The 12,362-nt window shown below is 29.6% G+C and overlaps 1 protein-coding gene across 1 annotated transcript in view; it reads right to left on the bottom strand.

The window, feature by feature from the left end:
• The window catches only part of LOC143206600 (lachesin), a 251,602-nt gene that overhangs the window by 163,169 nt on the left and 76,071 nt on the right, over positions 1-12,362 (bottom strand). The window contains exon 4 of the mRNA XM_076419216.1: positions 8,609-8,816. Within this exon, the coding sequence (XP_076275331.1) occupies positions 8,609-8,816 (208 nt within the window). The remainder of the gene's footprint in view (positions 1-8,608; positions 8,817-12,362) is intronic.

Consider the following 12,362-nt stretch of genomic DNA (forward strand, 5'->3'; position numbering starts at 1 on the left):
CTCAGTTGAATCCAGTGTTTTAATTGCCCAAATACCTTCACCAAATATATTCTACAAAATCGGTTCTAACATAAGTAAATTGTCCCATGCACATAGGGATTATATATTTTATACTAGGTGAGCATTGGATCATACTACTCATTTAGAGAGATATTTTCATTCCAGATTATATTTTATTTTATTCTATTTTATTCTCATTTCTAGTCCAGATTCATAGAGGTTCTATTAAATAATAAATTCACGAAGGATACATTTTGGTCTGAGTTGGACTATGCCTGTCGAGCAATATGTATTGTTTTACTGTAAATTTAATATCGTAGTTCACCATTCTAATTGAGATTTTAGTTTGAGGCAGATCGGTATCTGTTAGTTCTTGATCATTTTGGAGATATTTAGCAATATCGTAGATTGGACTCAGAAGTCCAATCAGTATCGGAATGTTACTTAAATTTGGTCGAGGAGTGATAACTACTACTTCGCTAAATTTAAAATTTTGATTAACTCTATAATTAACTAGTTAAAGTACCAGAAAAATGCTACATGTTATAATATAAATCTTTGAAAATAACAGCAACAGCAGTTGACTGTAGATATCTCGAAGAATCAACAATTTAGAAAATCAGAATTAGAATATAAGTACAAGTGGTTTAAGTGACTATATGATAATTTCACCGAGTATTTCAGCTGTATAGAAAATAAGATATATGCAGTAAGAACAAAAGCGAATATAACGTTCATAATTGCAAGTCAACAGTCGGAACCTTAGTTTGGATATATTGATCATATAGTAAATAATACGGAGGTCATCTATATAAAATAATATAAATACCAACATAATATAGTAAATATTAAGAGTTACATTTCAGTGTTTTATACGCTTTGTTAAAGAATAGTTAAAGCAGCTAAAGCACCGAAAGAAGGCAAATAGTTAGTGCTCAGATTGATTGTTTAAGTTGAATATTTCACGAGCAAGAACATCCACGGTAATATAAGTATACTTAAAATATGGGAAATTATTAAAAAGTATTGTGACCAGATAACATAAAAGTATCAAGGTAAAATTAATAGCCGGATGCAACGTTCTGTTGAGTATGTAATACTATTTAGTCACAAAAAAGTACGGTGGACGTTCAGCAAAGCTAATATTCACGAAAGAGCTGCGATTACGAAAGCCTAAGAAAAAGATATATTTAGAAAGGGCAACGCTAGCTGCAAAGTAAATGGTGTAACGATCATAACATCTGAATACTTCATTAATAGGAGAATGGATACATGGTCCAATGGATATTGACTTCATTATGGAGCACCACACGAGATCCGGACTCCTAGCGGACTGTCTACTTCCTACTGTCACGCATAGATCTTTACGTATTCCGTTATAATTTGGTCGATAATATCGTTGCATTCAGATAACCCTTTTATTAACATCGCTATACAGATCACTGTGAATTACTATTTCGATATCCTTAATGATGACTAGCACATACATTCCGGACACTCCCATATTTCAAAATGATAATGCGCTAATGCATAAAGCCAAGAGGTTCGGTCTTCGTTTGAGGAGCAATTTTCCCTACGAATATATTTTAAGAGGAAATGCAACAATTATATTTTACAGGGTTTGGTTATATTTGATTAAATAATTATATTAAGTTATAATGATTTTCAAATTACTAACTTATAGTGTCGTTTCCAGTGTGAAGAATTTTGAAGAGAATGTTTCCTCTTCATAAATATGTGTTTTCTTCCTGCTTCATTAACTATTGCCACTGTTAATAATTTATTTTAAAGACTTTTAAAAACTAAACCTTATTCAATATCCCAAAATTTTATTAATATCAACAGTTGTTATTAGGAATTATTGTGATATTTTTAATTATAATTACTGATATATGAAGGTGAAGCAGCACAGCTGTTGAATATCATAACCAATAATAGAATGTCAGCGGTAAGCTTTTTGAGTAGAAAAAACCGGTATAATATTTGTCATAATTCCAATAATTTTTTTATTAAAATATTGAACACTGAACTCTCATTGCGGTGTTTACACAGGGATTTTCTAATATATATCCCTTTTATGTCTTAAAATAAACATATTAATATATTTTTATAAAAAAAAAACCTGGATATAACAAAAGTTCCAGCCAATATAGGTTCTATATTAAACTGAAGTAAAAGTTCAGTTGAGTTCAGCTCGTCGATTGTCTTCAGCATTGTCAGGAATTTCGAGCACGCAAGGGACGCCCGTTGAATCAGGCACATGGCTCAGCTTTTATCGCTGTCGGCAATAGCCACCGCTTGACTACGTCCCTCCATATTCAAAGAATTATTTATTCGAGCCTGAATAAGTGATATATTCAGAAAAACCAAAACAATTTAACATTAACTTTTTTGATAGTTTAAATATATATAGTATAATAGTATAAATCAAACACATTCATGTAATATCTATCTGCTGGGCTTCCTGTAGCAGTATATAGGATCACTTATCTGCTTAATAATAAAAAAATACGCCCTTCAACTTTATAAATACTTGTTTGTTATAATAATTTATTTACATATTTATATTTGATAATCCGCCATCTTAGACACCATTAATTATTTGCGACATTTTCATCAAAAATATTATTCATATAATTCTATTAAAGTTCTACATTTTCCCGAAACTCTCTATATAAATCAAAGCATTGATTGAAACACATTAACAAATATTGAAGTTTTAGTGCCTCTCTGTATATTATAAGCGAAAAAAACAACGTTCTAAATATTGTTATTGATATGTTAAAATCTATAGTATAAAAGAATTAAACCACGATAGTTCTAACATAATAAAAGAAAATCAACAAAGAGAAAAATAGTTATATAATTTTAGTAATTTAAAAATAAATTATGTATGCATAGAGGGCAATATAAAACAAAGCTGAGTAAAAGATTATATTAAAATTTAAGAAAAATACCGAGCTCTTTGATAAAATCAAATAACTTAGGCAGATTTTATAGTTATAAAAAACACTGAATTAGCCCATCTGTTTTCTAATAGCTAATAAGTAGCTAATAGCTTAGTTAAAATATGAATGTTGGATATATGTTTCCCATAGTAAGGCATACAGTTTCGATCAGTTCGATCCAAAAACCCCACGCAATCTGCTCTATCTTATAACCTATAAAAGGAGAAAATATATTTGTAATATATTATATTAGAGATTAGTCTCAATTACCGGTCTTCGTTTCAACGATGTAAAATTAGTTATCTAGATGTCAATTACAAATAACATATTGGTCAATGACAAAGAAAAAAGAAAATAATTCATTTGTAAGGAAATTATTGGACTTATTGAATGAAAGCTCATTTCAAACTCCCAATGACCTGTCAGGTAGTTTAGCATTTAATAAATTGAATGGTTTCAGAAATTTCTTTTTCTTCCTATTAGTCCGAGAGAGTTATCCACATTGATCCTGAAGTAAAATATTCATGTTCATAAAGTCTTGCTGTATACATGGTGGGATTATCAAGGTATAGCTTATTACAAGCTGTTAAAATATTTAACGATATCAAGAGAAAAAAATATATGACGTGTTGTCAAAATAAGTATTAGTATATATTAATTATACTTTAATTTGCTCTTGAAATTTTATACCTATTTTGGTATTCGTGAGGACGGTTTCTATGAACACGACTATTCAGTTCAATGTGATAGAAATAGAAGTTGATAGTCCTTAAGTTTTTATGTTAGCACTTAACTGAATGTCTCTCGATTTGTTGAACAGTGTCTTGGTTTTGTAGTTGATATTATGATGATATTCTACGTTAGAACAACTCTATTTTTTAACAAACAATAACATTCTTTAAAATCTACTAGCCTTATTGCCGAATCAAATTAGAAGAATTATATTCTGTACTCGTTTTAAATATCCACAATTCAGGTATTCCATCGCAGTCTCATTTGTATGTTTTCTTAAAAAATTATGGACTTCTAAGAAAAATAAAACCCTACTCTCCGTTAAGCTAAAAGAAAATCCGGCCGGATGTCTGTCAGGCCGGAGCGAGAGGAATTTCGAACATGTAATTCGCTTCTTTTGGTCGCATGGCAGTAAAGGTTGGACAGCTCGGGGACGAACGCCTTCGTTTGTTTTTCCTTTTTAATAAAGACGAGTGGCGTTTTAGAAGTTTATCCCGAAATTCTCTAGATATTCAAATACTTCCTTCTTAGGGTCTAAAGTTTTAATACAGGTAGTATTTACTCCAGATAAGGTTTTCATTATTTTGATTTATGGCTGTCTTCCAACAATCTTATACATAAAATTGTGGAAACTTTGCCTTTTTACAACTATAAGTGACAAACGAACATATTTAAAAGTTTTTTTTATGATTTAATTATTAGATTGTTACTAGTCATTTCTGACTAACCTACAATTTGTCTTTATGATAACTTAAATATAGGTATATAACTAGGAGGGCACATCGGCCCCATCTCAGTCTCTGGTGAAATAATGTTTATACATATCAGTGCTGTATTTTTATTATATGCACCTAATTACACAACACTACACAAGATCAGATGGTTTGATTCCTTTGAGTCTGTGTTCTGCTCTGGTGGTATCCAAAAGTTGCAATACTTCAATATTATCATGAGAATGAAGACTTTCCTCATGCCCCTTTGCAATTTTCTTGTTTTTTTTTGGCTATGACTGGGTATCTGAAGGTATCGGTGTTGGAAGTCAGTCCTATAGTACTTGAGCGCGCCCACAATACTTCTCAGGGCTTTGTTCTAAAAAAATTATATTTTGTTTATGTTACTCTTTGCACAACATCCTCATAATCTCCGACAGCTACAACAGCAATATTATCAGCAAATATAGCCACCGTTAATCGCAAGTCTAGAGTAGATAAAATGTTCCTCCCAGTACACTTTCTCGTGGTATACCTGCTTTAGCTTCTTTTATTGTAGAATAAGCTTCTTCTTGTTTAACTCTAAACATTCTCGCTTTAGTGTATGATTTTAGTAGTTTGGTGTGTTGTTTCTGTAAAATTTTCTGTGCTTTGTGAACAAGTCCTTCTTGACAAACCTTATCGGAGGCTTGCGCTATATCTAAGAATATGGCTCAGCGTAAATTTTTACTTTCGTAGGCTTTTTCAATAACATCGGTTATTCGGTGGACCTGGTCAATTCTTTAATGCTTTTAATAAACCTAAACTGGTGTGTTTCTATTAGGTTTTTCTCTCTATGATATATTTAAAAGTAATATTTAGTTTCTATTGCTGTCATTGTTGCACTAATATATAAATCATCATATGATATAATCTGATAGCAATTACAATAAATACACAATGTCTCTGTTCTTCGAAAAAACAAAACATTATTAGTAAATTATACTAAAATTTAATGCTGGATATTAGCCTTGGATACATTCCAACAATTCAAGTTTTGGCGATTTTATATATTTTTTGGTTTATACATATTCGCATATTTTAGGACAAAGAGCTCGCTACCTGAGACATTTGCACATTATTTTAAGGAGCATATAACAATGCTGAGGAATATAGTGCTATTGAAATTAGTGGTAACTTGATTGAGCATTGAAGAAATTAGTCCAGTGCACCCAAAACAAAGTTATACGTTTATTTTACCAATGCTTATCGCTAGGCAACCAACGAAGAGCTGCACTATGGCGTCGAAATAAAATTGATACACGAAGGAATGCAAGGTTTTGCTTTAGAACATGAAATCAGGATGCTAAATAACAAGAACGTGGAAGCAATATAGCTCTTGGACAACACGCAGGAAATCAGAAGATTTAAGCGAACCAAACCACATGAACTTGTTTAATGTGTTAAGTGTATTCTTAGATTCAGCTTAAGTAGATTAGTTTTAATTTAATTTCGGAGATACATATTGATGTATTAATCCGGCACTCACCTTGCTTATGTATTAAAGTAAGTACAACAATAAAGTAGTAATAAATTAAATTGTAAATTAAGATTGTATTAAGCATATCTAATGTAAAATGTAATTAATTGTAAAAAAATTAAGAAATAGCATATTAAAATGACGAAACTCATACCCCACGGATTGAAAACGGAAATTGAATTACATTAACATGGAACATGGATAAAACAAAACTGTAATTTCAAATATAAGAATGCTAATAACTGATTTCGCTCGAAGTATTCAATCAATAATAATGTGAATTGAAAGTGTTCAAAGCACCCTAGCTGTGAAATATTTTTAAATTACATTTTACCTGTAAAACTTTGTACCTGTAGAAAACATTTTAAAATTAGTCCCTTTAATCTATTAGAAGAGAAACACGTTTACTAGTAAATATTAAAATAATAAGATTTTTTCAAATTATCTTTTACTAGCGACCCGCCCCGGCTTCGCACGGGTGTAATGCTGATACTAAATTAAATACACTACAGAAAAAATATGAACATTGTATATAAAAACATAGCGGCCCGCTCCGACTTTGCACGGGTATAAAATATATATGCCTATGTCACTCAATGAAAACATGATTAAAATCGATCCAGTATTTTTGGTTCATTCATTACTGCCCTTGGCCTGCACGCATTAAATTTCGAGTAAAACAATTCCTCTTCCCCTATACTTACTATGAAGATTTCCTGCTATCTTTGGAATATCTAAATTCATACAATTTTTATTACATTAAACATTTTTAAACGCAAATTTTAAATTTGTAATATCTCCGAAAATATTTGTTTAATTTACATGCTGTAAGGAACCACATAGATCCATATTAATTGCACACTGTATTTAAGGTACTTAATTCGATAAGGATTAATGCCGTATTGCTTAAAATAGCTTCGTAAATAAGCCATTTTCTCACGTAAAAAAATGGTTAATGTGGGTTATCCCTAAAAGATAAACATATACCATCGCGGACTTTTTTGTAGACCTTTTTACGGTGTACAATACTGTAGTACATTAATTTGATCTAACTCGTAGGGTTAGGCAGCGTTTTTGCTAATTGCTAAATAAGCCTAAAAAAATAGGTTAATTTACGACATCACGTTAGAAACCTCTAAAATTAGCAATGTTGCCTTAGTATATTATGCATGTATTATACATATAAACCTTCCTCTTGAATCACTCTATCTATTGAAAAAAATCGCATCAAAATCCGTTGCGTAGTTTTAAAGATTTAAGCGCACATAGGGATATAGGGACAGAAAAGGCGACTTTGTTTTATACTATATAGTGATTTTTAACTGTCGATCAAGAAAATGGATATATTGTTCAAAAATATATATTATGTACTGTTTAAAATGTGTCGGAATTAATATTCAACCAAGAATACATATTAGAAATTCAAAAAATAATCCACGTTCAAATATTTTATATAATATATTTTCAGGCGATTTTAATTTAAAAAAAAATGAAAATACTTTCAAAAATAGTAATCTACGTATATTTATTAATAAAACGTTGACTTTCTAAATAAATAGTTATAATTAAATCGTGTTACTGATATATCAACAAACATAGTAAAGATTTAGGACTAAAAGAGGAACCAACCTTTAATATAATCATAGTTAAACTGCTATATCTGAACTGCCAGGAATTTCAAGTATTCGAAGACGACACCCAGGATAGTCACACGAGAGCGTAGCTATCCGGAATTTTGTCGTCGGAAATCTGCGCTTTATTTTTCTGCTGTTTTTTTCTTCCTGTTCTATAAAAGGCACTGGTATGCACGAAGTTTCCTCGGCTCTTCGTTAAATGATCTCTTAAAAACTACAACATTTTTCGTTCTCAGTCGATCTTCAAATTTGAGCAGAAAATAAGCTAATAAAATTTGGCTTTTGATCTTCGCAATGAAATTGGAACCTTTGAATAAGTTTGAAGTGATATTTTAATTTAATCTTTTGACTTCCAAACTGCATGGCTTCATTATTAATCATTGACCTTATAACTCTAAACTGTATTTTTATATATTATTATTTTTAAAGTATATGCTATTGGTTCAATTAGTTTGTAATTTTAATGTATTAGCCAATTATAAGACTAAGACTAATTTTTAGACTAAGATAATTAAAGAGTAGGTGAGCATGTTCTAAGAGGTATAAAGAGACCGATGTTGGGAACATAGTTCAAGAAATTGACAAGAGAGCTCCAGGATTACCTACAGAAGGATGACCGTGTTAGCAGATATAATCTAAAATGCTTATGTGTTCATATATTAAATGGAGAGGATGGACAAATTAATATGAACGCACAATTCTTATAACATTGTAACTTATAACATTATTGAATCAATTCACGGATACTTTGGTGCAAAGACGCCACAATTTTTTTTTTTAATTTTGTTAGATACCATTCAGGATTATAACAAACGTTGAATTTCATCAGTTAATAAAATCTATCCTACCAATTTGTTATATTATTTAATATCTAAATTAAGATTAAAAATTGAGAATTGTAAAGGGTTTCAATATTTTGGCAGGTATTTTATAATTATAGGAACATGTCATGTTAAATTCCAATATTCCCTATCATCGGGAAATCATTTAAAGTACATTAACCCACATGTGTGGCAATTTTTGTGTAACATAAATATCATAATATAACAAATAAAAGATATTTACCAACAACTTGTAAGTAGCCTTGTCTCGATCTCATCGGATCTGTGTTGACTTGGCACATATACCAGCCTCTGTCCACTTCCTGCACATTCTTGATATGTAAGTACCATGACCGATGATCGTTGTATGACAGAGATATGCGAGGGTTCTGAGTAATGACGTTGTGATGAATGGAGAGTATAGTTTGGGTATCTACCCGAACCCATGCAACCTGGAAAAAAAAATTAATGTTACTAAATTCGAAAGCTAAAAAAACCGTTCGCATATCTTATATAATGCTAAAACTGTTACTTCATTTCACATTCGAGAATTGGAACTGCGTGCTCTTATAAAATTGTTTTTAATTACTCACAATTTTCTATTGATTCTGATTCACAGACAAAACTTAAACTTTAATGTTTTATCGCATTAAATTCCCGTAGTTAATCACCTGTATTCCTTTAAAAATGCTATTTTGATTTAAACTTACCAGCTTATTATTATTTTGCAAATACTATTATGTGTTATGTCCCATCCCGCAACTAATACTTCCAGTTCTATATTGTATGATCAGTTGTGATATTGAATAATTTTAGGGCATTACTAAGAACAATATACTTCATAATATTATATAGAGGATTCCATGGTAACTATGAATGAATTCACAGCTCCGGATTAGTCGCATGCGCATATTGAGCTCCATTTAATTTTAAAACAGTGAATAATCCGAGTTCGACGCATGCATACATACAGATTTATTTACTTTTTATTACATTTCTTTCATTATGATTATTAGATTTAATGTCGAAAATATAAAAATTAATAAATGCAGGTAAACAGGTTTAGGAGGTAAATAAAAATGGTAAGATTTTGGAAATAACACATATTTAAAAAAAGTATTGAATAAAACAAATTAATAAAAATATAAGTAATGTAAGTTTAACCATTTTATTTTTATAAAAACATCATATAAAACATTGTCATTATTTTTTATAAATATACACAAATTTGATAAATAATTGATTTAGTGTTCAAACTATACATAAGTAGGAAAATAAACATCGAAACTATTTTGAAATAACACATTTTACTTAAAAAATTATTCAATAAAATAAATATCATTTTCTTCTCTGTTGAAAATGATGTGTTATCAATATGGCAGTTAACATTCCCACTATAAATAAAATTGATGCTGTTTGGATTTTAAAAGTTTTAAAAATGTAACCTTACGTTTTGTACTTACCACCAAGGCTAACAAAACAATTTAATTATTATTACCAATTATTAATGTAACACAAAATCTAAATATTCTAGATTTTTTTTGTTATTTTGACTTGATCGAGTGTTCAGATCGACTCGAAAATAATATACGGCCATTAGAAAAAGAAGACAATATAGTTTATTCTTTTCTATGGTTTATTCTATGCAGGAGGGTGCGCATACGCCAAATCCAGAGATATTTGTGTAAAGTTAGGTATTGAAATTAATTTATATCATCTAAATATATATATATATATATATATATTTACATATATATATATATATATATATATATATATATATATATATTTACATATATATATATATATATATATATATATATATATATTTACATATATATATATATATATATATATATTTACATATATATATATATATATATATATATATATATATTTACATATATATATATATATATATATATATATATATATATATATTTACATATATATATATATATATATATATATATATATATATATATATATATATATATATATATATATATTTGCTACAGCATACTTCGCGCAAAAGTCCCAGTCATTAAATTATCATTAAAATATATTTTATTCATTTAAATAATATTTAATTTATAATCCAAAATAAACCAGACAACATCAGGCAAAAATGATGGTTAAGCAATTAAAAATGAATAGTAGGTAGAAACAAACAATATTTGATTCGGATTCGGATTGTTATAACATTGCAGAAGCAATAAGACTTTGTTAACACATAACTGATACTGACGAATATTTGAGTCCTATCAAATATATTGTAATATAAACGGCAGCGTCCTTAAAATATAAAGTTAATTTGCCTGTCATTTTTGGAACATGTAAACATCCATATCCTAATATTATGTAATTTACATAATAACATTTACAAGGCTATAATTTTCTCAATAAAAAATAAGAACCTGAAGAGGGCGGACCTGTTTAATCTATATTAAAATTTTTTTTCATACGACCTGTCGTTTATTTCACATGAAAATATTTAATAAAGGTAGGGAAACCAAAATTCGAAATATTTTTGTATTTAATTAATTTTTCTTTATCAATTGCTAATACCCTACCGTCTATTTTTTGGACCTTAACTAACCTAACCAAAACACAGAAATGTATAACGATAAAGTGAAAATCGGCAAAAAAGTCCATTTTATTATATAGCGTGTGCCTTCAACTTTTTATGGATAGGAACCAAATACTACAATTACGAAAAAAATAAGAACTAAGTGTACACGTCGAAATATTGTAAGCAAGAATTGTTATATATCTTTTTATCATTCTGCTACTGTTATTGTGTTATGTTATCAAAATGTTATTTAACGGTACCAGTAATATATTTTTGTTTGTTTGTGTTAGTAGCCTCTGCTGATTTATTTCTCTAGGGTCTAGGCTCACTAGACTACAAAACCATATTTAAAACAAAAATTTTATCATGTTATTTCAGCAAAATAATTGTGTACAACATACTAAACAAGGTAATATAATAAGAAAAATAGTAATTAGGTGACGCTTATTTTGGTGGATGAAAAATACAGCAGGATATTCAAGGCTAAAAATAAATAATTCACTCGAATATATCTACAGTATGTAAAGTAAATTATATGGCTCCGGAATGCACGCTCGGTAAGTCGAAATGAAATAGTGGTGTTTACTAGATGTGACCGTTATTTTATTGATATAATATAAATTGTGGAAAATACAAGTGATAAGGGCTGGCAGCGGCGTTACCTATTGACGAGTTCTGAGCAGTCGATGGCGGCACGTCTGAACTGAACTATGGTCAGTGACTGAATAATCGAAAGTACCCTTCAATAATCTCACAGATAAGAGTCTCGGGGTTACCAGATATTCGTTATCGTCTGCTAGTCGGCGCTGCTGGCACCCCACAAGTATTCCACATCTGGGATTATATTTCTAGGAATTTTTGCAGACCGCTATTCCACGATGTAAAATTCGACATGCCTCAAAATTTCTACAGTAATTTTAAATTTACTTTGGAAAATATTATTTTAATCTTAGTACTCTTAGAAGTAAAATTTATTCAATTGTGTTATAATTATATAAAGAAATAACAATGTACCATTCGAAAATAAGTTATCACTCGTCAGATTAGATTATTTTCAATATATTTTTATAATATTTTATACGATTTTCAGTTTTCATTCAATTAGAACGTAATTTTCTAACATTTGAAAAAGTAGTCTTCTGTTTCTAGTACATGCCTTGGTGTGTACTATATTACAACAGTTGCGGCCAGCGATAGCCATCTATGCAGAGTATATTCAGAAGGTATAAAATTCTGTTATAAACTGAAATACGGCAGCCAATGTTTTATTTCAGCTGCCTTCTCATACATAAATAAACTAAATACGATTGATAGGGCAATATCTAGAATCGCTCTGGGAGCTTTCCACCCTAGCCAGATCGACAATACATATTGCGAAGCAGGGATCCATTACCTTTCTTCAAGATGCGAGTAGCTTTTGATAAAA

Source organism: Rhynchophorus ferrugineus, unplaced genomic scaffold (assembly GCF_030347505.1).
Source record: "Rhynchophorus ferrugineus isolate W39M unplaced genomic scaffold, kcgeb_rfMv2 rfM1, whole genome shotgun sequence".
NCBI lineage: Eukaryota > Metazoa > Arthropoda > Insecta > Coleoptera > Curculionidae > Rhynchophorus > Rhynchophorus ferrugineus.